The sequence below is a fragment of the Selaginella moellendorffii genome, unplaced genomic scaffold (genome assembly GCF_000143415.4).
Source record: "Selaginella moellendorffii unplaced genomic scaffold, v1.0 SELMOscaffold_42, whole genome shotgun sequence".
Lineage (NCBI taxonomy): Eukaryota > Viridiplantae > Streptophyta > Lycopodiopsida > Selaginellales > Selaginellaceae > Selaginella > Selaginella moellendorffii.
In genome coordinates this window covers 1,199,570-1,223,480 of record NW_003314303.1, presented here as the reverse complement: position 1 = coordinate 1,223,480, position 23,911 = coordinate 1,199,570, and the positions used below count along the sequence as shown (strand labels likewise).

At 46.0% G+C, this 23,911-nt stretch overlaps 3 protein-coding genes, 1 non-coding gene and 1 pseudogene across 4 annotated transcripts; 3 read left to right on the top strand and 2 right to left on the bottom strand.

The window, feature by feature from the left end:
- Positions 1-126: 126 nt before the first annotated feature.
- Positions 127-2,128, bottom strand: LOC9635543. The gene is made up of 4 exons (XM_024684703.1): positions 1,601-2,128; positions 1,293-1,544; positions 1,082-1,234; positions 127-1,029 (listed from the first exon to the last, which is right to left on the bottom strand). The coding sequence occupies exons 1-4, from the start codon at positions 2,126-2,128 to the stop codon at positions 304-306; spliced, it is 1,659 nt and encodes a 552-aa protein (XP_024540471.1). The 3' UTR covers positions 127-303.
- A 2,782-nt stretch (positions 2,129-4,910) lies between these two features.
- Positions 4,911-5,103, top strand: LOC112349785. Its single transcript, XR_002993517.1, has one exon. It is a non-coding gene; the product is annotated as a U2 spliceosomal RNA (small nuclear RNA).
- Positions 5,104-6,924: 1,821 nt separating this feature from the next.
- Positions 6,925-8,501, top strand: LOC112349748 (putative pentatricopeptide repeat-containing protein At1g68930). Its single transcript, XM_024684702.1, has 3 exons — positions 6,925-7,057; positions 7,177-7,262; positions 7,500-8,501. Exons 1-3 carry the CDS (start codon positions 6,925-6,927, stop codon positions 8,499-8,501), a joined length of 1,221 nt encoding a protein of 406 aa, XP_024540470.1.
- Positions 8,502-14,738: 6,237 nt separating this feature from the next.
- Positions 14,739-16,327, top strand: LOC9635542 (annotated as a pseudogene).
- Positions 16,328-20,964: 4,637 nt separating this feature from the next.
- On the bottom strand, positions 20,965-23,886 carry LOC9636164. Its single transcript, XM_002979666.2, has 8 exons — positions 22,893-23,886; positions 22,776-22,834; positions 22,050-22,711; positions 21,871-21,979; positions 21,661-21,814; positions 21,532-21,599; positions 21,370-21,473; positions 20,965-21,314 (listed from the first exon to the last, which is right to left on the bottom strand). The coding sequence occupies exons 1-8, from the start codon at positions 23,018-23,020 to the stop codon at positions 21,054-21,056; spliced, it is 1,545 nt and encodes a 514-aa protein (XP_002979712.1). The 5' UTR covers positions 23,021-23,886; the 3' UTR covers positions 20,965-21,053.
- Positions 23,887-23,911: the final 25 nt, after the last annotated feature.

The following is a 23,911-nucleotide window of genomic DNA, read 5'->3' as shown; positions in this document are numbered from 1 at the left end:
TGTGATTGCTCCTCCTCAGTAAAACAAGAGTGCTACAAGGAGAGTGACACGATCATTTGCGAATACGTTCCTCTCTTCGGGAATCTCCCTTCGATGCATCTCCTTTGCTCGCGACTAGAAAAGAGATTTAAAAACCAAAGTCGCCGTGCTGGGTTTGCCACCTTCGTCAAGTATGAATTGATAGAGAGCTGATTCTTCGTCTCCATTCTCATGACATGAGATGATACTACGCGTGGCAAGAGCTTTGAAAGAACACGAACTTAAAACGATCGGCCAACCCGGTCTTGAAAGCCTTGATCTTCTTCAAGACGAGGACGACGCATTCTTGAAGACGCTGATGGTTCCATCGACGCCAGCGGCGTAGACGTGCTTGCTGTTGGTGTTCCACTTGACCGCCGTGCAAGGCCCCACCGGAGGGAGAGGCCGTAGCGGCGAGAGCATGGTGGTCATCCCCTCTGGCCCGCAAAACTCGAGGCAGTAGAGGCTCTGCCGCGTCGTGAAGGCGATCAAGCTCGGTGACGACGACGCCGACGCCATGTTGAGCACCGGCTTCCCGTCCGGAATGACGCTGGCGAAAGCTCGGTTGGTCGAGCGCAAGTCCCAGAAGTGGATGGAGCCGTCAGTGCCGGAGCTGCAAAGGGTGGTGGTGTCGAGCACTGCAAGGCCGGTTACTTGCTTCTGGTGTCCACACTGGCGGGAGGGAAGCGTGGGCTTGCTTCTCAGGTCCCAGAGCTTGATCGATCCATCGCAGGCACCGGTGATGATGCTGCAGCAAAACGCGCTGGGATGCATGCACGAGATGGCGGTGTCGTGAGCTCTCCACGAAGCTCTTGGAGCGACGATGGCCTCCACTGTCGACGCGGCGGCCAGCTCGTAGACCAGGACATCTCCTCCGAGACCAACAGCTAGAGCTGTCTTGAGAGGTCCTTTGAAAGGCTGGAGGGACGAGACGTGAACCATTCTCGAGGACCCGGCGTAGATCTGCTTGAGGAACTCGGGAGAGGTTCTCTCCGGGATTTGGATCGTTCCCTGCGAGCACCACGACGTGATTCTGGAAGGAGGACACAAGCACGGAAATTACCAGAGGCTCGAATAAGTTCTTCGTCTGGAGGCTGTGGAGAGCAACGCGAAAGGGCCTTCCCGGCCGAGGAGAGCCCACGGACATGATCACCTTGACACCCATGTCGACGTCCATGGCATCCACGACGGTGGCAGTGTTCTGCGAATGCGTCAGCTGGCAAGAACGAGATCATAAAGAGTTTGCAAACGTCAAGCTTTTGAAGTGTGGCTACCTCGAGAGGGTGGCCGACTGGCTTTCGAGAGCACACCCAGAGATTGAGAAGGTTGTGTGACGCTGAGAAGAGCCAGCCTTTCTGCTCCCAGTCCCCCGAGAAGGCCTCGAGCACCGGACAGTAGAGAAGCGCCGAGATGGCCGAGTTATTGTGCTCGGACGATGGAGTCGCGAGGCATCCTTTCCAGGGACTCATCTCCACAGACAGCCTGCGAAGCTTGCAAGCTCCAAAGCAAGAGCCTTCCAGCTTGGGCTGCCATGGAAGATCATAGCAGAACTTAGCGAGAACCAAGAGGGAAGTTTGCTTACCTCATTCTCTTGGAGACCACCGCCAACTTGAGGAGCTTCCAGCACTGGAGATACCGCATTTTCATTCTCCTTCTCGGGATCTTTGAGCCGGCCCAGCCCGGCGAAGGCTTCCTCGAGAGACTGGCCGAATCCTCGGCTTGCCACTGCAAGAGGGGGCGATGGCGATGGAGCATCTGTAGCACTGTTGGTGGTGGTGGTGAAGAACAAAGATGAAGAAGCTGATGGAGGAGGCGGTGGTGCAGGGATGGGTTGCAAGGCGGGGGCGATGGAGAGATTGGGTTCCAAGTTCTGGCGCTGGATCGCCAAGCGCTGCTTGAGGGCGGCGGCGGATGGCGTGACAACGTTCACAGTGAGCGTGGGCTTGTGGCATTTAGCGGCGAGCGACCATAGCCTGGCGAGCTCGACGGGGCTGTCGTCGCCAAGCTTGCTTACCACGGAGTGGAGGATGGAGGCGACTCGCTGGAGCTCCACATTGTCGAGATCCACCACCGCCTTTCTCTTCTCCTCGCTTATATGAACCAAGCCCATTAATAAAACAGCCCTAATAACTTTAATAGTATTACTCTAGCAAATGTTTAATGACAGCTCTCAACTGTATTTGTTTCTCTGGGAAGCATCAAGTTAGAAAGTAATGTTTCATTTGAATGTGTCAATCTTATGCTTCTTGAGGAACTATATAAACATTGTATCTTACTATATCGTCTATTATAGCCAGGTTGATCAGCCTTGTTCTTGTGCAGAGTGGCAAAGTTTGCTCGTGGAAGTGCTGCGCCTATCTCGTGCTGGTGTTTAGAAGCCTCGGAGTGTTTTTTGCATTGGCTTTTTGGTGAAGGAGCTAGAATCTCCCATCTGCGGCACTGATGGCATGCGAAAGCTAAAGGGATGCTGAAACCTGCCAGAGGATCCACACAGAGATTGCAATAGTAAAAATATGATACATCTCTGTCGCGAAAGTCCAAAGTCCTGCTCCTGGAAAGAGGCGACTCGCCGTATGGAAATGCCGTGTTCATGAGAGAAGAGAATTCTGCATTGAGCATTCTCGATCAAGCTCATTCTCAAGGATTTTTTACCACAGATCTGGTACCAAATGCAAGAGCAAGAATCCTTGGGGGAGGACGCTCTATAAACGGTGGCTTCATGACTCGTGCACCAAAGTCCGAGATCGACCGGATCGTGGGCTTGGATGACTACGCTCAAGTGAATGCATCTTATGAGTGGCTTGAGAACGGGATAGCGTCACTGCCTCGGACTGGACCCTTTCCAGAATGCGCTGCTTCAAGCTGGAACATCGTCCGCGTCATACCAGGTGGAGCTTAGCGCTTTTCGTCATTCTTCAAGCAACGTTTATGTTGCAGTACGAAGGCGCTGTTAAAGAAGGTGGAAGGGGCCCAAGCATCTGGGATGTTTATGCTCACACTCCCGGAAAAGTAATGGATGGAACAACTGGAGATGTTGCAGTGGATCAGTATCATCGTTATAAGGTTCTGCAAGCTCTATCTGGTTTGGCTTTGCTCGTGACTGTGAACAAACAGGAAGACGTCGGATTGATGGTGCTGGGCTCTCCTAGCTGCAGCTCTATCCTTTGATAAATTAGAGAAGGTTCGTGCCATTGTGCATCGAGCGTAATACCGATGATTCCAGCTTGTTTCTCCTGATAAAAGAAACGAAACGAGAAATCCAATCAGGAAATGAAACACAATTTTTGAGACCTGGTATTTTTCTCAATATATCTTCACTGCGGACGCGTGAGATAAAAGAAGATGACGTCCAACGATGTAAGGCTCCCCTGAAGAGTTCCCAGCAGAGCAGTTGCCAACTTCAGACGAGCATCTTCCAGGAGCAAGCAAGCCAAAGTTGCAACCAAAGTTACAGACCGCATGAGGCTCGTTGAAAGTAATCCAGTGCTTAAACGATCTCCAAACGCTCTGAAGCATGCTTCGACATAAGCTGCATAATCATCCCTGTAAAGATCAAAGTTTTAAGCACAATGTACTCCTTCAAGTTTAATAAAAACTTACACTATTCTAGAGCTCAGCCATGTCTTGTAGGCGTCTTCCAAAACTTGAGGACTGTCCAGAAAAACAAAGTTACATAATACCTATTAAGAATTAGTTAAGAAAACAAAAGAAAAAGGCACATTGTCTTCAACATTAAGATGGTTGTAATACTTGACACCTTCCTGGTTTATTTTGCCACTCCCTTCTGCAAGAATTTCACAAAGACGCAAGTAGCTGATATGTATCTTACCAGGGAAAATCCAAGACCCAACGACACGACGAGGGTGAACTTCTTGAAGTCCTACCTTTCCAATCTTTGAGCCGCAATTGCGTAAGCTTCCTAACCTGGCAAACGCATGTTCTCTTTTTCATCATCTCCGTGCTTGCATAGCGGTGGCTCCGATGGTCGAGGCTACTTCGTATGGTCTCTGTTGGATAACTTTGAGTGGACGAGAGGATTGTCAGTGATATTCGGCCTCTATCACGTCGAGTATGGGAAGGACTTGCAAAGAATTCCCACGTTGGTAACATCCGCACGGTGGTACAGGAAATTCCTTACAAAGTAGTGGTGAAAAGTTTTTTCTAGCAAATAGCCTTTCATATTATACTCATCAGTTTAGCTTTTGTTCTCAACTTCTAACGTTTGTTCAATTTCCTTTTTTTTAAAGAACAAATCAATGTTATTAATTAGTCAAATTAAGCGGGGATAGCTCAGTTGTCAGACTGAAGATCTGAAGGTCGCATGTTCGTTCCACGTTCACTGCATTTTTCTTTTCAGATGTCTTGTTTCACCAGGAGGAAGATCGAAGTTACAGCAGTACGAATCCAGCTCTAGAAAAGTAGTTTCTTCTTCTAAACTCTGAGCTTACGCGATGAAGAAATATAAAAAGAAAGTGAATTTAAAACCTACAAAGCTTTGAGCTTTAGAAAGAAAATCAAAGACAACTAACTATTCTAGAGCACGAAAGAAGCTGGAACACAAGATCAGTAGAAAAGCTTTGGCAATTGCTTACCAAAGCACCACCTATAGCAAGAACTTAGAAAGTAAAACAAAAAAGAGAGACTTAGCGTTCCAGGAAAAAGCTCATTTACTAATCATAAACATATATAAACAGCATAAAACAAGAATGTTTATGACGATGAAAATAAAAGTCTGAGATGGCAACCACCTGTACCCTAATTTTTGACACGTCGGCGCTCGACGTGGGTAAAGGAGTGCGCGACACGTAAGCGTGCGCCCTATCCCACATGCGAAGGCGCATAATCGTGCCGGGGCTTGAGTATATAAACAGAGGGCTGGTCATAGAACACTCATACCTTTCTCGGCCTTTTGGCTAAGATCAAGTGTAGTATCTGTTCTTATCAGTTTAATAGCTGATATGGGACCACGTGTCCCAACGCTATTAACCTAATTTTTTGTGGGAGGAGGGCCACCGGTAGCTTGCTACCCGGTCCTCCACGTGTCGCTTTGGCCTTACACTACCGCCTTAGCCTGGCACAACCCAACCCCCCAAATTTTAAACCCAAGAAGCAGCAGTATTATTCTAGAGTTTTCAATACAAAGGAAAACAAGCTTACTTTTCTAGAGCACGGTTCTCTTGAAATAGAAGTAAGAAAGATCCAATCCACCCACATTTTAGGGTGAAAGAGAGTTATGGATTCCGGGTCTGGCCAAGTCGGTTTGCCAGCAAGCGCCATACGGTCTCGGCGAGCATTCCAGATAACATCTCCTGCCCCAAGCTTCTTCTCGTCTGTGGTCTCGCCGCCATGGGGCTGGATGCCAGAGCTCTGGAGCTCGACGTGAAGCTCTACAAGCCGCTGCTCTACGAGGCTCGAGGACACTTCAAAAGTTCCACAGGGACACGGAGAAGGAAGCTGGGATGTTTGCAACAAGGATCGTCCAGCTCCCCACGGAGGAGCTCTCGCGGCCACACCGGAGGAGCTCTCGCGGTCCGCCAGGGCTCCAGCTTTGATTTCTTGCAAGGCAGCACTTCTTGACGATATTCTTTTGAGACTGCGAGCACCAGCTCGAGGACGTTACTGGCGGATCCTGGTTTTCAGTCTGGACGTGGAGTTCATAGTGCTGCCTCGAGTGAAAGAGCTTCTCCGGGAATGGGTCGAGAAAGGCGGGGGCGGTGTGGTGCAGAGAGCAAACGCGCCCAGAAGATCAAACGCATCCTGATGCAACCCGCCACCGTAAGCATCGATCTCTACTCTAGTTTTTTCCATTTCTAAGTCTTTGTGGCTTTGGCAATAGCGTGCGGCGAGGCTGAGGACTCAAAGAGGGAGATGATGATAGCTACGATCTACCCCTTGTATTCATATGCATACTTTGTAAACCTCGAGGAGTACAAGAGGAAGCACTTGGCGATCCCGCCAAGACTAGCCTCTCGTTTGCCGGGCTCAAGGGCCACGACCGAGAACTTTTTTAGCTGCGATCAAGGCTTGCGGCTGCTGCGCAGTGAAGGGGGAGGCCGTGGAGATCGACTCCCGGCTCGTCAAGCTCGCTTCTCTGAAGAAGGGTATGGCTCACTCCAGCATTTTCCCTCGTCGACATGTACGTGAAATCGGCGACGCGCAGGGAGTTTTCGACTCCATGCAAGATCGCAACGTCATCCATGATCTTTGGCTGCGTCGACAACGGCCAAGACGAGCTCGCTCTGGAGCTCTTCCGGCGCATGGTGCGAGAGATCCACGAGCAAATCCGGGACAAAGAGTCGCCATTTGATGCGTGTCGTGGTCCACATTAGATTCTCTCTCTCGCGTCCGCGGATCGAGTCCAAGTCCGAGAACTTGAACATCACAATACCATTCCCTGGGGATGTGCTTCAGAGATGTTATAGAGCTCCTGGAGTTGCGTTTGTCTAGGCGCATGCAATTGATGGCCATGAGGTATTGCAAGCACTACAGCATGACATTGCAAGACTTGGTGTTGCGCCTTGTAGATTCCACAGATTTCGGTTGCGTCCACAACGATGAAGTGGCTTTGACGTGGCTTGATTATGTGGTTGTCGAGGACAAAAAGAACGCGACCGATGACGTGGAGGAAGTCGAAGACCTCCACGAGGCCGTAAGAGCAGTGATTATATCACAGCAAAGAGCCGAGCTGGAGCACAAAGACGAGGATTATGGATCAAAGGTCACCAGGCTCATACAGGATCATCAAGAGAGCCTATACTTGGTCATGAAGACTCTGCCTGAACATCTTTCAACGCAGTGGGTATCTGCACTGGCCACAGTCGCGGAAGCAGAAATCCTTTTGGCGGCCGGTGATACAGACATATTAAGCACAGCGAAACTGAGGGACAAACTTGCCAAGTACAGCAGATGAGATTTGGCAACCAAGGAGAGCAAGTTTTCCAGAGCTTGTTCCTCACACCGGTCTTGTTGGATGGTGCTCCAAGGGAAGTGGAAGCAGGACCTTCATCGCACCAGCTGCTTTCTCCCGGAGCCTCTACAAGTCGAGTGCAATTCAAAGAGTTGTTCAACTTAAAAGCCGATATTAAATATAATGTGTTTTAACCTAACAAACTACTTTAAGGCCCTTAAGGCTAAGCCATGGTTTATCTCACAAATCAGATGGGATTGTGGCTGCTCCAAATCGAAGGAATCCTTTACTGAAGCCCAGGAAAGGTGGTCTGGCAACCAATCACTACCCTACCATGGTAGCTGCAGAGTGGGAAAGGTGGTGGAACTTACAAAGTTCTTGGGGTCGAAAAACTCTGAGTGCTTGATGGCAGCGTGTTTGATTTCTCTCCAGGGACGAATCCTCAGTCGACTTTGATTAGCAGTCTTAAATTTCATTACGATTTACTTGATTATACTTACTTAATATGCATCAACACAGTTTGCTTATTTGATTTATTCTGATTTGAAGTCTGCTCTTCAATTAGCAGTAACAGTGGTTAGTATATGGCGCCAAGCGCAAGGATCTAGCGCGGGGCAAGAGGATCCACGCGACGGCGGTGGAATGCGGCCTCGATTCTGACCTGTTCGTGGGATCTAGCCTGGTGAGCATGTACTCCAGGTGTGGCATTTTCGCTAGATCGCGAAAGTATGGAAACATCGCCGACGCACAAAGAGTTTTCGACTCCATGCAAGATCACAACGTCATCTCGTGGACGTCCATGATCTTTGGCTGCGTCGACAACAGCCAAGACGAGCTCGCTCTCGAGCTCTTCCGGCGCATGATGGAAGAGAAGCGGTGTCCTCTCGATGCCTGGACTTTCGTGGCGGCTCTCAAGGCGTGCGGGAACTTGGCGGCGCTGGAAACCAGCCAAGAGATCCACGAGCAAATCCGGGACGCTGGACTGGAAAGAGAGGCCTCCATCGCCGCGACGCTGGTCGATTTCTATGGAAGGTGTGGAAGCGTGGATGAAGCTCTCGAGGCATTCCAGCTAAGCTCGCAGGAGGATATGGTGGCCTGGACGGCCTTGGTCGCAGGATATAGCAGGCAGGGAGACACTCCACGAGTTCTGGAGTTCTTCCAGGCGCTGCTAGACAAAGACCTTCGTCCAGACGTGATGATCTTCTCCTCGCTTCTCTCGGCTTGCAGCCACGCCGGCTTGGTCGATCTTGGCAAGCGTTACTTCGAAGAGATGAGCTCAAAGTTTGGGCTGGCTCCCGGGATCCATCACTACCACTGCGTGGTGGATCTTCTCAGCAGAAGTAACAGACTCGAGGAAGCGGTGGCTATGGTGGCGAGGATGCCATTTGAGGCGATGCTGGTAACTTGGACGACCGTGCTCGCAGGGTGTCACAAGAGATTGGCGTTTCAGCGTTTGATTGCTCTGGACAGGAGATTAGACTCGGCCTACGCTCTTATGGCGAACATCTATGGAAGTCTCGGGCTGTGGAAGGAGAGGCAAGAGATCCAAGCGATGAGAACTATGAACGTTTCGTAGATAGTTGTAATTGCAAAGAATCGCGTGAAAGTAGTGTTGTTTCAGCTATATTACTAGGAGGATTTGCGAAAACTCCCAAGAATTAAGCAAAGTTCTTGTCAGTCAATGATGGTAGTCAGCAAGTCAACTTAGGGTGCTGTGCGATCTCGCCAAGCACAGACAAGAGAATGCCGGCGTGGCGTGGCTGATTGGAGTCCCGGACGATCGCTTCCTCGATCCGCTGCCTGCGCTACAAGGATGGCGATCCAGATTACGCCGCTGAGGAAGGTAGGGCTCTAGGCACAGAGATTTCGTGATCCGAGATTCCAGGTGAATTGCGGATCCTTCTTCCCGGGGGCTGGAAGTGATTGGAGCATTGCTGGTTGGATCGGATGCTGCAAAGGCGTGTGCTGTGGCCAGGAAAAGCCTCTGGTCTCATCGAACGATGATGCTACTCGATCCAGCTCCAGCGATGGCATTACGTTCTTCTCTCAGGCCCTACAACCGATCGAGCAATCTTCCTTTTCCGCGAAAGAGTTTTGGGAATCCACAGCGCTTCTTCATTGTCAAGTCGAGCTTGGCCTTTCGCTCTACACATCTTCTGGAACTTCCTCAGGTACTTTTTTTCTCTTATACTTTTCTAACTGTGTGACATTAGATCTTAAGAAGCAGCTGGATGGGAAAATTAGAGACCTTCCCCAGAGTTTCACGCTTCTTCATGTCAAAGTCGAGCTTGGCCTCTCGCTCTACACATCTTCTGGAACTTCCTCAGGTACTTTTTTTCTCTTATACTTTTCTAACTGTGTGACATTAGATCTTAAGAAGCAGCTGGATGGGAAAATTAGAGACCTTCCCCAGAGTTTCACGAGCTCAAGCACTGTATGTATTATGGAAGGATCGTCGAGAAGATTTCTCGTTCGCTCTCAAGCTAACGAAGAGCTACAATCTGTGTTCCCAGATTCAGCTCTTTTCGACTCTTTGGTAAGCTCTCAAACACAAGTTTGTAAGAACTCTGATGAGTTTGCTTTCCAGATAGCACATCCTCCGGTTGGCAAGCTTTTGACGCAGCAAAGCAAGCAGACTGATCTCATTACACTCCTTGTAAGTGGTGCCGGTTTGTTTATCCGCTTCTCATTCTCCTTACATAGCTGCAGACGGAACCTTGCTACACATAGCCACGGTTTCCCTGGACGTGCTATGCTTAGTTTCCAGGAACTCCGCCTTGCACAAAGCGATGAACACAATCACTCGTGCTCTGACGATTCAACTGGAAATCCATTGGTAAAGCTTTGTCGGCAAGGAATACCAGTCTTCAGGTATGACTCGTGAGTAGAGTAGAGAGCCATGCTTACTTACACGGACGACGTAGTTGCGCCCATATCATTTCAAAGTTCCCGCTAGCGTGCATCCTGTAACAGCCATCTTCGATAAGAACCAGCTTGAACGCGACTCTGGTGAGCTTTTATTACTTGCTTGACTCGCTGTCAAAGTGTGTGTTGTTATTGTAGTTGACCTCCGGAGAGCATTGCATTCTCGGCTCGGCTTGCCACTAGAACGTCCACTTTTTCGCGTTGCCAATGCATTAACTACCAGAGGGTCACAGTTCATCTCCAACCGGTTTGGCTGTTTGCGAGGTTCTTGCTCCTGCAACTCGCCAATGGCTCCGCCATCGCCTATGACATGCGCGAGATCGCCCCGGCCGCGGCATCCAAGGTACTTGGAATTTTTTTCTTTCTTTCATTACATTACATTCCATCCACGGAGAACTCCTCTCTTTTTTTCCAGGACATGTACGCAAAGAAGCCATCCTCTAAAGTCGATGGTGCTTCGTCCGCTGGAGTTCCTGGCGAGCTCGCTGGACTCCACCTCGCGTGGCAACACTTTGGAAGGCTGCCCTGGAAATCGCTCTTGGAGCCGGCCATCAAGCTAGCCCGGGATGGATTCGTGGTAACACCTTACCTGGAATTTGAAATTGCTCAGAGTCTCAAGGGGATTCTAGCTCACAGAACGCTTCGAAAGTTCCTCTCGCCGAATGGGAAGCTGGCGAAAGCTGGTGATGTTCTTCGCAACGAGGAGCTGGCCAGGACGCTGGAGCTGATTACCAACGAAGGGCCGGGTGGGCCGAAGGGCCGGCTGTTCTTGGAATGCCTCCTCCATCTTGGGGAGGTGGCACTGGTATCTTTTCTTTTCTTGCTTGTTTTCTCTTTTACTGTCTAGAAATACATTTTTTTAATTTTTAAAGCATTTTTCCTCAGAATAACGCAGAAATATATTTGCCTTTACTACGGAATCCTTTTGTTAGGGTATATTGTTAGGAGAGGACAGAGAGCAGCGAGAATGGGGAGTGATATAGAGAACTTTTATACTCTGGAGGAAGAGCTCGGTCGTGGTGGCCAAGCAATCGTATACAAGATGAAGCGCAAGGTAGATGGCAAGTTTTTCGCATGTAAAACAATCCGAGTGAGTGATTATACAATTGAGGACTCGATCACCGATGACATGCTCCCAGATGGAGGCTTACGAGAAGAAGCCGAGGCAGAGATTGAGGCACTGGTGCATCTCTCAAAGATGCATAGTCCGAGTGGTGGAGCAATGGTACCTGAGCTTGTGGAGGTTTTTAGGGATGAGGATTACTATCATCTCGTCATGGAGCTATGTCAGTGTTCACTAAGAGATGTACTACTTAGAAAAAAGAGGCTTAGTGAGCACGAAGCTGCAATTGTGATCAAGCAAGTGGCCAAGGCAGTCCACAAGATGCACAGGAGGGGTGTCACTCACAGGGACATCAAGCCTGGGAACATCCTTCTTGGGTTTGGGGAAAGCTTATTTGGGAATGTAAAGTTGGCAGACTTTGGAACATCGTCAAGGTTTTCAAAGAAGGGGTCACCACCAGGTATGATCATGAGGGGGATGGTTGGGACAGAGAGGTACAGAGCTCCTGAGATGTCATCTCCTGGCCATGTTTATGACGAGAGGGTTGATGTGTGGAGTGTGGGGATTGTTCTTTATGAGATGTTGTCTGGAAAGTGTGCATTTCCAAGGTTGGCATCGCAGGAAATTGAGAAGAGATTAGGATGTTTGGAGGATTTGCCAATAAGCTCTCTCGATTGGATAGGCATAAGCGACGAAGCTAAAAAACTCATTCTGCATTTGCTCAACATCAACCCTGAGAAGAGGCTGTCCTTGCGGAAAGTGAAGAAGCATCCTTGGGTGGTGAGGAATTTGCCCAGTCCACAACACGAATTGACAATGGAAAAGCTCCAGGATCAAACAAAGGCAGGGAAAATGAGTTTGAAATTGATTTTCCAGCAGTCAGAGCCCGGGAAATGGTGTGTGAAAAGAAAGCGGGAAGAAGAGCATTTAAAAACTATAATGATCGAGCCAAAAAAGATTCGACTGCGATGTATAAATGGAGCATGGCAAACTGTCCACTGAAACATCACTCACACATAATTTTGTAACCAAACTGTACAAACATATAATTTGGATAGAGAGTAAAGAAGTAGGGCTTTCATCAAAGATGAAACTTCTTTGTGTTGTATAATCAGATAAATAGCCAGAATACATTGATGTATCACTAATCTCTTCGGTGACTGCTACTGCCATGAGCAAAGTAGTTTTATTTAATCAGCATAAGTAAACAAAAAAAAGGGGGAAAAACGAAGGCTTTGAAACGGTTCTTCATCAACTGACATTCCAACTGAAGCGCACCACCACCACCAAAATCTCCAAAGTCACCCCCAAAATCTCTCCTCCCACCACCAAAATCTCTCCTAATCACCACCAAACTCAAACTCAAAATCACCACCACAGCCACCACCAGCAGTCGAGCACCACCTCCGCCTGCACAGCTTGCCGAAACCTCCAGTGGCGCTGCACGCCCGAGTGCCTGTTCGCGCCATACTTCCTGCCGGACCAGCCTGAGCGCTTTGCCAACGTTCACAACGTCTTTGGCGTCTCCAACGTGAGGAAGATGCTCAACGAGCTCCTCGTCTACTTCCATGAGGATTGCATCAACACTTTGGCGTACGAGGTGGACATGCGAGTGAAAGATCCAATCTATGGCTGCGTCAGTGTCATCTCCGTGCTCCAGAAAAGGGCGGCAAGAACACAAAACCATAAGTACCTTGCATTGGCGACTCCATGCTCGAGCTCAATGTTTTCTCCTGGAACGCGATGATATCGGCTTATGCAAAGCTTTCGTACCTGGAAGACGCCAACGATAAAATGGCCAGACCAAATAAAACATGTTACTAATTTGGAACGACCAAGAACACTAAAAAATTCTCTAGAGAAACGAACAAGCATTCAGCTCTGATTCAAGCTATCTAAAGTATCACTGGAGCTCTCAAAGCCAGGGAAATTTCTCAAGAATCGAACTGCAGACCCTGTATGTCCCGTGATTCGAACTTGAGACCTTATAAGTCCCGGGATTCGAACTTGAAAGGCCCTATTTGAGAAAATTTTGTACTTTGCATGTGACGAGCAATGGACGAGGCGCTCCTTGGCGAGCGAGGAATCCAAGCTCGCGCGAGCCGATCTCTCATGGATTCCAAGCGACCGAGGATTTTCACTGTTCTTGGCGTGCTTCCTCGCTGGTAAGAATCGTGCTCCTGAAATATCTGTCTGGAATGTGGTCGCAGCTGTTTCTACCATCGCGATCGTGGTTCTTGGAGTCAAGATCATCGATGCGAGGGAGTCTCTGGCGCCATCGCCAATACACTACCTTCAGGATCGAATGGACGACAAAGGAAAAAAACAATTTATCTGCTTTCCTTTTTTTTGCAACTCCCGGGACTTTGGATTGCTTGCTTTCCAGGGCTGGGGCTGCGCATATCGATCCTTGCAGACCATAATGTCGTGGTTTAGGCTGCAGCATTACACTTCTGTGAAAGAACCTTCTCACAGGTGTAATCATCAATGGTCAGCAACTAATGCTTTCTTTGCTTTTTACTTTGCAGAGAGATCCTGGCAACACGTGTAGAAATAGGAGACAAGGAGCCTTCTTTTGTTGGATCTCAAGAATGGGTTCGAGCGATCGAGTTAAGCTTTGTACTAGACAAACTTCTCGGGGTACGTGTTCACTACTCCAAAGCATAACTTCTTTTTTGTTGTTTTCTTGATCTCTCAATGACTTGTTTGTTTCTTTGCAGGTGACTTCGAAGATACTAAGCGTGAGCAGATTTACCGGAAAAATGCCAGGAGCTTGCGGCACATTTCGGCACGCAAGGCACTCCAGTTATGATCGGTACGCTTCAAGCATAGAATATGATCTTTTCTCTTTATAACCAAGGAAGTTAAACACAGGGGGTGGAGTCCTGGCATATACATTACTTGGCGTGGATTACAACGAACTTACTGGCGAGAGCGCTTTTCTTATTCTGGATCCTTACTACACGGGCGGAGAGGACCTCAAGAGCATCCGGAGTGGAGGTTGGTGTAGGCCGTGAGCGACACGGGCCGCGAGTTTTTCTTGCGTTACAAGTTTTACAACCTGCTGCTTCAAGCTGTCTAAAGTTTCAGAAAAAGGTAAGTGCCAGTACGCTCTGGTATTTATAATTCTCATGCATGAGATCTTCGCGCAGGAAATCCGAGTGATCTGAGCCTGAACGCATCAAACACACAAGCATTAAATCTTTTTTGTTATCTGTTGCCGAAGTGAATGGTGGACATCGGAGTTACAAGTACGTGGATCAGCACTGGCTTAAGGTACTCTATATTTTTCTTTCTACGCATTGCACACATGATGTTGAGTGATAGGCGATCCCGGCAGCGAGTGAAGCGCAGCCCGCGCACAATCGAACAGTGAAGATCATCCAGCTATCAACATATCCCTTTTTGCTCGAAGCGCAACTTCACGATGTGTCTCGCAAGAACAACACAAAGGTTGGTGTCGCTTTCTCAGCTTTTAGCTCAGTTTGGAGGAGTGGTTTTTTCCAGAGGATGGAGTCGAGCTCACTCCATCCATCGCCAAGTTTCTAGCGCTCCAGCGCCCATGATTCCAATAACACTGGTGGCAGTGATAAGTTAAATCGCCGCTTGCAAAGGTTGCCTCAAAGTTCTATCAAAACCTTTTCTTTGATGTTTTATAACGGAAGAACTTGTAACGTGTAAGTGAAGTGGTATCAGTGCTTGCTATTAAGAGTTTTCTTTTTCTAGAACTGTAATACTGTAATCAAAAGCATATGTTTTGCAAGTTAAAAAAAAGTTTGCTGCCGCATTCAACCAAGATTCTCTCGCAATATGCTTCCACTATTTTTGTGCGCAAGGGTAGCAATTTGGCAATGGAGGAGCCAATGACGAATGTGATTTTCGATTTGGACGGGACATTGTTAGACACAGGTGGGTTTTCTTTGTTTGCGTGGCTGCTCTGACACCATTGTCCTTGCCTTGTAGAGAGAATTGTGGACGAAGTGTGTGAGGAGTTTTTGCTAGCTAAATATGGCAAACAGTGGGATAGGAGGAACTTGGAAAAACGGCTTGGCAAAAAGCCTCTTCAAGCTGTAGCAGCGATTGTGGAGGATTATGAGCTTCCTTGCACTCCGGAGCAGTTTATGGCTGAAATCGTGGATCTAGTACGTGGAAGGTAGTAAATCTTTTACAGCATCCTTGTTTTCAGAGGTCATTTACAGGTTCTGAAACGCTAAAGCGCTCCCAGGTGCTAATCGTCTTCTCAAACATTTAGTTGCGCACAAGATACCAATTGTGATCGGCTCGAACACTTCTTGGAGTTCTATTGCAGAAAAACTCGCTCCACATTCAGGTAACTTGATCCGGGTAGAAGCGTTTGTTTACATATTACAATTTTTCTCAGGCTGGACTGAAACTTTTCCGGTGATTGTGGCTGTGGATGAGGTCCAAGAACCCAAGCCTTCTCCACAAATGTAAGTGCCACATTTATTTATTTATTTATCCTGGCTTTTGTAAGCAAGAAAATGTTCCCAGATTCTTGGAGGCCGCTACACGACTCAATGCCACTCCAAGCTGCTGCCTTGTCATTGAAGACTCTCCGTAAGTTCAAAAACGTTCAAGTTAGTCCTTGGCATTTTGTTCTGACTATCCGACTCTACAGAAGTGGTATCACGGCAGGCAAAGCCATTTCAAGACTGTAAGTCATCTCATCAAACTTTTCTCAGTCCTGATCGAATGGATTCTCAACAGGGATAGCAAATGCGCTACCAATAGAGCCCTGGTACATCTCTGGACCCGTGATCAGAGGCTTTGGTCGAGGCTCCAAAGTCCTCGGAATTCCCACTGGTACGTAAAACTTCTTGCAAGGCGGGCTTGATCATTTGTTTCCTTCTGTGCAGCGAATCTCCCAACTGGAGCATTCTCCAAGCAACTAGCAGAGCAAGTTTGCGGGATTTATCTAGGCTGGGCGAGGCTTTCGGACAAGGGAGTGTTTAAGATGGTGATGAGCGTCGGCTGGAATCCATATTTCGACAATGCAGAAAAAAACAGTGGTAAAGTGCAAGTTTTACGTTTGTTAGGAAGGAAGCTCAGGTGCTGCTACTACAGGAACCCTGGTTATTGCACGAATTCCCAGAAGATTTTTACGGAGAGGAGCTCCGGCTCGTTGTTGTCGGCTACATTCGGCCCGAGGTAAACAATCCTTATCCATTTCGTTTCAGAAACAATGGTTGTCTCTGTCCAGGCCAATTTCTCGTCGCTAGAGGATCTGATTAACAAGATCCACGAAGATGGACGTATCGCCAAGGCAGCTCTTGACGTGCCACCTTACTCAGCTTTCCAGGAGGACAAATTCTTGCAATAGTAAGTAGTTCATGATCATCAAATCAAAAATAAATAACAGTTCCTTTCCAAAGGAAGAAGAAATCAAACACTTTCTCGCATGTTTTTTATTGCTTCTTAAGATCCAAGCGTTTAAAGCTCTAGCAGAATAAGGATGTTTCAACAAATTGCTGATAGAACCAAGAAATTCTGAAAAGAAATCTAGAGCCGTCATTGTAGAGCTTTTGAGCTCACAAAAGCTCGAAAAGTCAACAGCAGTCCATATTAGTCAAAACAAATCCCATTGACTAACAGCTCCAAGGTAACGTAGAATCTACGGCACCTTCTAGCGGGCACAGGTGTTCTTATGTTTCCATGTGAGTCTCATGGAAAATGCGTCTCAATTTCTCAAAAATGAATACTACAATATGGTTTTCGCTGCTTCTCTTTTCCTTGGTGTCACTGCTAGTCTGAGGACGAGGTTGCGGTTCTTTTGCAGTTTCGATCCAATCTGGAGAGCAGTTTTAAACGACTGGAAGCAGCAAAGTAGCAATCCATGCGTCTGGATTGGAGTAGCGTGCGACAGCTCCAGTTCCTCGGTTAGAGGACTCAATCTCTCCGGCATGAGCTTGCGCGGACAGGAAAATATATATAAGCTTCTTAAACAGTTTCTCGCTTTATATTTTGTAGAAAACGTTTACATCAGTGATGTCGACAAGAAGAGGAGCAAGGAGCCCCAGTGTCAAGCTCGTGAGGCAAGTCACTGGATGGACCAAACGCCCAGCGCCAAAATCGACGAGGATGCATCACAGAAGAGCCATTCATTCGATTGCTAGCTCCTGCAAAACGAATAAAGGATAGAGAAAAGCTTCCAAGAGGAGTACTCGATCGATGGAAGAGAAAATCTCGTGGAGCGCATCAGCGTGCTATGCCAGTGGCAGTGTTTCTTTGTACTAAATTCAAGGGCATCCAGTCTTTTTGGATCTTTCTATCTTTCAAGGATTTTCCTGGGATCAAGCAACATCTTAGAGAGAATCCAGGGATTTTGATCATGTTGGGGAACTCAGTGAGAAAGAACATGGAAAACTCTACCACGTTTCCACAGTAATGTCTAGCGGACCTTGTTTGGAGCCACACAAAATACCAAATCGAATCTTTATCTAGTGTTTTGCTTGGATCGGGAATGGCTTCAACACCAGATTTGAAGCTTCAACGACCTCGGAGGATGGCGGCGCCGCCACTAAGGTTTATAACCATCCAGCTTGCGCATACGAGCACATAATCGCACAGCCAAGTAGAGGCCCTACAATAAACTCGTCAGCATACTTGTGAAAGAGGCGCTCGAGATTCTCGGCATCATTGACTGTATACTTTTTACTGGACATTACTCTCATGGGCAACTGCTTTGCGCTCCTTGCATCCTATCGCGAGTCTAAGAATTAAGTTGAGCGCGTTTGCCATATGAGTAGAAGCTTTCCTTCATAACAAGAACCGAGATACCATTTTTGGGAGCCATGGCTGCGAAATGAGCTTTCAATTGTGCTGTCCTTGGCATACTCATGAGAAGAGGTGCCTCAATAGCCCATGGGATATAAAAGACTTCTGCACACAAGAACCCACAGCCTAGAAGCTCCCATGTGCTGGAATTTAGCATAGCTTGATTGATTCATGTAGTTTTATTATAATATTCTACAAAGTAGATGGTAATTCAAAAGCTCCACCAAAGGTTTCAGCAAAGAATATTACCTTAGTTCACCATAATGTAAAATGATTTATTAATTACCACACATAAGCAGTTTGTTTATATAAAAATTAAATTGTTTTTAATTTACAATAATTGCAATCTAAAATCCTGGGAGGTCTGGTCATAATATTTGCTTAAAAGATCCTTGGCTTTTGGTATGTGCTCAAGATTGGTGATTTTCATTCTAAAGACATTAACTTTAATTAGTAGAGCTTATGCCATGGTTTTTCTACAAACTCCTTACCCCAAAAGATCCTGGAAGTTGCTATACATCTCTATAAGGCTTTTTCTTTCTCATAAGTGACATTAGAAAAGTACAAGAAGGTTTGACATGCAAAAAAAACCTACATATATATGTGATCCTTGAAATGAGGTATAAGCTGTTTATAAACCAATGTAAAATATAGTGTAAGATTATAAGAGGGAATCACATGGGCATTATGGTGAATTGTGGACTTCTTGGGGCTGAACGTAAAAAAGAGATTAAGGGCCATTTTGAGTTATAAAATAGTTGGTTGCAGCCAGCTATTATAATTAACAGATTATAATTTATATGATTATGCAAATAAATAATTAATTATGGATATATGTTAGTTTAGAAATTTTGATTGTTTATTATTATCAGTATCACAAATAAAATATTCAGATATAGACATAATAGCCTTTGCAAAATCTCTTGACTCAAAGCCAAAGTTCCACATAACTATTGAATAGTTTTAACACCATCTATGTCATTTATTCATATTTTATCCCTTACCACCACATAGTAAATATTGATTTTTGCAATGCTTAAAGAAATCTAAGGCTTCTAGATTAATCTGGAACATTTTCACTAATGAGAAAAAATACATTTATATAGCAACTTTTTTTCTATATTTAGTTAGTTATTAGTCATATGTCTCTAAAATTTTAAATTTTTATAAAATATAATTACATATAAATATAAATTAAGAAACTTTTAAATTTCAAAAGAGATAAGTCATGGTATAAATCACTTTTAAAAATTAATAATTGTATAAATCATTGAAGATATAACTTTATATAATATGTAGAGGTAGAATCTGAATAATTTATTAAAAAATTTAGAATTTTTTTATTTAAAATAACTAAGATATTTCAAGATTATTTTCTAAACCATATATAATATTCATTCCTTTAATATCTTTTATAGTTGAACATGTAATTTTTCATTTAATAAGTACTTTGATATTTTTTTTATGAAGGAAGTGCTTATATTGAATTTGCATAAGTTGCAAATAAAAAATATCTTTAGTGAACTTTTTTAATTAAATTATATATAGCTACAATAATAATAGCTTTTGGTTGTAAGATATTAATTTTTCCAAATTAAATCATTAAAAATAAAAAAGTATAAAAAAATAGTAACTAAATTATAAAATTTAATATATTTATAAATTTCAGCTTTATGCTTATAATTAAAAAAGTTAAATTGAAAATTTAAAATAAAATAATTCTCTATCAATATTAATAATAAATAATTAAATAAAAACTAAATATAAGTTTTAATAACATATTATTAATTATAAATTAAGTTAACTTTTTATTAGTTTAATAAAGCCAAAAGTCTCAACATCCAAAAGAGTTATATTTGTGAACAAAAGCCATTAAAATAAACTTTTCTTGAATTTTTTTCTACCATATGATTTTGGGAGTAGTAGTTTCTATTTTAAAAAACTTATATACCATAAACTAAAGTTTTTTATATGTATGTTTCACATAATATGTACTTGCCATATTTTTGTATTTACTGAGGAGTATATTCACTACTAATTGCCACTATAAAAATCAAACCTTAAACCTTTACTGATGGAATTTAAACTCAAAACATGGATGAGTATTTAGGACCATGTCTTAATTAGATTTCTAGATTAGCTTGGGATTGGATTAAAAAATTTTAAGCCTTTATAAGTATGGTTTTAAAGTAAACATAAATCCATATTTTTTTTCTTAAGTATTTATCTATAGTTTTGTTGTTTTCAATACTTATCAGTTTCTTAAAAAAGCAACCTCAAATGAGCTGACACAAAAAGATGAGATAGTTAATAATTGTTTGAGCAATTCTAAACACCATTTCACTATATAACTCTTACAATTTGAGATCAAGTGCTCCGATCAAAGGGGACATTCTAACCATGAAGGTGAAAGTGTAGTTTTGTTTGCTCATGCTAGCAAAGTTTTTCCATGAAGAAAACATGGAGTTTGCCGTGAAACCAGCAAATTGCACAGCTCACTGCCCCACTATCGCATTAGATCCTATCAAGGTTTGCTCAGATCTTTGTCGTCTTGAGCATAATTGTTCTTTGCAGAGCTTCCACTGCAACTGATTGGTGTTCTTCAGAAGGCCAGTATCATTGACGATCTCACTTGTTTATCCCGGACAACACAGGCTGGTGCTCACATCTTCTGTAGCAGAAGGTATTGCCTTAAGTCTCTCCATTCTGTTCTTGCAATCTCGCTGCTTAAATCTCAAACCAAGGTGGCCGAGGGGCTCTTGAAGTGCTTGGAGCTTTTCGATTCTGTCTACGCTTGCCTTGGCTTCACATACGGCTCGACGGTGTAGTACATTGTTCTTGTCAAGTCTTGGTGTGTAAGATCTTGTCTATCTACACAGAGGCTCGAGAGATTTGCGGGAGAAGCACCCTTGTCGGACGCCACACTCGTAAACGTCTTGAATTCTCTTGGCAAACCATGGGAGGTAACAAACACGAAAGAGTCTCGTCATGGACTGCTAATCAATTTCCAACCTATGATTGAAGCTCAACCAATGCCTTGGACGCTCCAAAAATCGAGTTTTACATTGAGGCGCTCGAAGCAAAGCAAGCCTGTGCGTTTCTTACTGTCTCTTTAGCTGGATTTTGTGCTGCCCTCGCGATTCAACCTGGCCTTCTCCACTGCGGAAGAAGCAAGAAGATGGTTTGGCATTGTGATTGGAATGGTTACTCGAGTAAAGAAACTAAAAGGAAGAACAAAAGAAGCTCTAGAGAAAGATTGTGTCAACCAAGTGTTTACATTTATATGATCACTCAAAATCGAGTTCTTCTTTGCGTTCTTTACAACTCAAAAGTGTGACTTATCATCTACTTCCTCTTGGCTCTCGAAGAGCTGGCTTTGTTTCGAGGGGGCAGTACTCTCTTGGTGGGGTTGGCTTCGCTCCCCCTGCTCGCTGGAGGAGCTCTTCTCGTGTAAGGCTTCCTCGGGGGCTGCTCGTCGTCCAATCCATCCGCCAGCCTCTTTGGCCGCTCGCGTTTGCGCTTCCCATCCAATACCACCGGCGTAACTTCAACAAACTTCTTCTCGGGAATCACCTGAGTTGGCTTTGAGACCGGTTGCTTCCTGACCTGGCCAGAGAGAAATACGTGAACAAGAGATGAAAACCAAAGCAAGCCATGGTACCTTCTTTCCGCCTTCTTTTGGAGCCCAAAGAATCCATTCCCCGTTTTTCCAGACAAGGGACGGGCGTAAGTGGCTGATCTTAGCCACACCAATGTCTCCCTCTCCTGTTGAAAGCACAGCGTCTCCCTGATAAGCACGACCACACAGATAATACGATGGTACCTGGGAAAAACAGCGTCACTTGCTTTTGGTTCTCGCTGTTAATACCCTCTACTATTCCTTCCCACCACCTGAAGTTTCGGACAACACAGTGTAAGAGAGACCCATGGAAGAGAAACTTTACAAACCCACCCGTCATTCATCCAAGCATCAACATGATCTCCAACTGAAAAGTTGTTCCTTTTCAGCGGGAGATCAGCCGACGTCACGGGATGAGCCAGCCGGATTTTGGGGGCGTCGTTCATCAAATCGCAAGAGGACACCCATTCTTGCAGCATAGTTTGTCCTGGAAATTTGAGAAATAATTCAGGAAAAGAACAAAGAGAATTTTTTTTTTCTTACCATCTTCATGGAGAAGATCGGTGTAGACAACCTGCACTTTGTCTTTCCGAACTGTCCGAACCTTCCCCGAGAACCAAACTCCGTGAAGTCCGTCTTCGTCCGAAATAACCTGAATGGATTGATTAAGTTGATTAGAATTCCCTTCCCTCGATCGAGAAACCGCAAACAAGCATACGAACCTCAACCATAGCTCCTTGCACAATCTCTTTCCAATGCCGCCTTAGCCCTTCCTCTGTGTTCGAGATTTTGCTGGTTTCAGCATCATCAATCTCCATTGACTCAGCCTTTTCGTCCGTCAAGTCCCCTGGATCTCTGGACGTGTTGTCCTCGGAAGCTTTGCAATGAGCTTCTTCTTCTTCTTCTTCTTCTTCGCCTTCTCCTTCCTCTTCGCCTTCTTCTTCTTGCCTCCCCTTCTTCTTGCCAGCAGTCGGAGGAAGATCGCTCATCGCTTTGATGGCGGAAGCTGCTAGCTGCTCGAGCTCTGTGTCCGCTTCTTCTCCACCTTGCTTCTCCTCCTCCTCCTCACTATTGCTCTGAGTTTCAGTAGCATCCGTGATGACTTGCTGCACGACGACGACATCCGAATCCAGATCCGATATGTTCTTCTGCTTCACACTTTTCTTCCTGCTTTGGTTGGCCGTCGCAGCTTTGGAGGCCTTGCGTTTGATAGCAGGCTTCGCGGCTTTCGTCTTCGCTGGAGGAGCCGGAGATGGTGCTGCCGATGCCGCCTTGCTCTTGCTCGGTTTCTTTGCTCGAGCACTATTGAACGAAGCAGCTTGCCAGATTTTCTCCCATGCACTCCTGCCCAGATTCCCTTCGTGAAAATCCTCCACACTACTTCCTGTGTCATAACTACAGCTTAAGAAACTTAAAAGCTCTATCGAGAACGAGAAGAGTAAACTCACCCGTGGATATGTCCGCGAAGCACAAGCTCATCAAAGTTTCCTCGGGAGCGAGCTCCCGGCTGAGGAGAGACGAGAGAGAATTTAAGAAAGAGGGAAGAAAAGATGAAAGAAACTTACACGATGGAGCCATAGACAATTATCTGCGCACGTAGCTGGACTTGCTGCGCTTCGCTGAAAGGATTGAATCGTCCAATCACCACCTCCGGCGGGACGGGAAGAAATCCGCAACAAGAGGACGGCTCCATCGCGATGAATTAGCAGTCATTGATCGATCGATCGATCGATCGATCGCTCGCTCGCTCGCCACCTCCTCCCTAGGAAATTTCCCTTTCTCTCTTTCCCTTTTGTCCACTACTACGAGAACCTACTGTGTTACCTCGATCGATCCGGCGCGATCGATCACTCAACTGCGGCGATTGGCCGAGGACGGGGCAGCGCCGCCGCGCAAGAATTTGTCCAGCTCCACGAAGGCAATGTAGCCCACCGCCATGAGCGCAGCGGCAGCGGCCACCACCGCCGCCACCAGCGTCGCGGATGCCGCCGCAGCTGCCACCACCGCGCACAAGCCCAGGATTGGCCCTTCGATGTTGGGCGCCATTTCCTCACAAACAAGGGCTCCTCCTCTCCTCCACCTTGTTCTTCATTCTTCTTGAACCCTAGGTAGACCCAGGTAGATAGAAGTAAAAAAGTTCCAGGGCTCTCTCTAGAGAGCGCTTCTTCCTAGAGCTCCGCCATCGATCGTTCGAGATGCTTGCATTGGGATGGAAAGATCTTTCGGCCGCGATGAAAGGGGAAACTTCTAGCTAGCACCGGATATTTCGATCGGCAGGGGCAGCGTCGCGGCATTGGATCGCCGGCAGCAGCATCGCATGAAAGATCTTCGCTGGAAATCTTCGCGATTCTAGAAGTTCCAGGGGGTAGGATCGATCGTCGGAAGAGCTCTAGATGCTTGCGGCCGCGATGACAGATCTAAGCTGGGAAATTTCGAGCTAGCACTGGATATGTCGATCGGCAGGGGGCACAGATGCTTAGATTGCGCCACAGCATCGCGGCATTGGATCGCCGGCAGCAGCATCGCATGGCCGCGGTGAAAGATCTTCGCTGGGAAATTTCGAGCTAGCACTGGATATTTCGGG

Coding starts and splice junctions, on each gene's coding strand:
- LOC9635543 (XM_024684703.1), bottom strand. CDS start 2,128: ATGGGCTTGGTTCATATAAGCGAGGAGAAGAGAAAGGCGGTGGTGGAT. Junction 1,545..1,600: donor GTGGTCTCCAAGAGAATGAG/GTAAGCAAACTT, acceptor CTTCCATGGCAG/CCCAAGCTGGAAGGCTCTTG. Junction 1,235..1,292: donor CAGTCGGCCACCCTCTCGAG/GTAGCCACACTT, acceptor CGTTCTTGCCAG/CTGACGCATTCGCAGAACAC.
- LOC9636164 (XM_002979666.2), bottom strand. CDS start 23,020: ATGGAGCCGTCCTCTTGTTGCGGATTTCTTCCCGTCCCGCCGGAGGTG. Junction 22,835..22,892: donor ATTGTCTATGGCTCCATCGT/GTAAGTTTCTTT, acceptor GTCTCTCCTCAG/CCGGGAGCTCGCTCCCGAGG. Junction 21,815..21,870: donor CGATCTTCTCCATGAAGATG/GTAAGAAAAAAA, acceptor TCAAATTTCCAG/GACAAACTATGCTGCAAGAA.
- LOC112349748 (XM_024684702.1), top strand. CDS start 6,925: ATGAGATTTGGCAACCAAGGAGAGCAAGTTTTCCAGAGCTTGTTCCTC. Junction 7,058..7,176: donor TTCTCCCGGAGCCTCTACAA/GTCGAGTGCAAT, acceptor CTCACAAATCAG/ATGGGATTGTGGCTGCTCCA. Junction 7,263..7,499: donor CCAATCACTACCCTACCATG/GTAGCTGCAGAG, acceptor TAGCAGTAACAG/TGGTTAGTATATGGCGCCAA.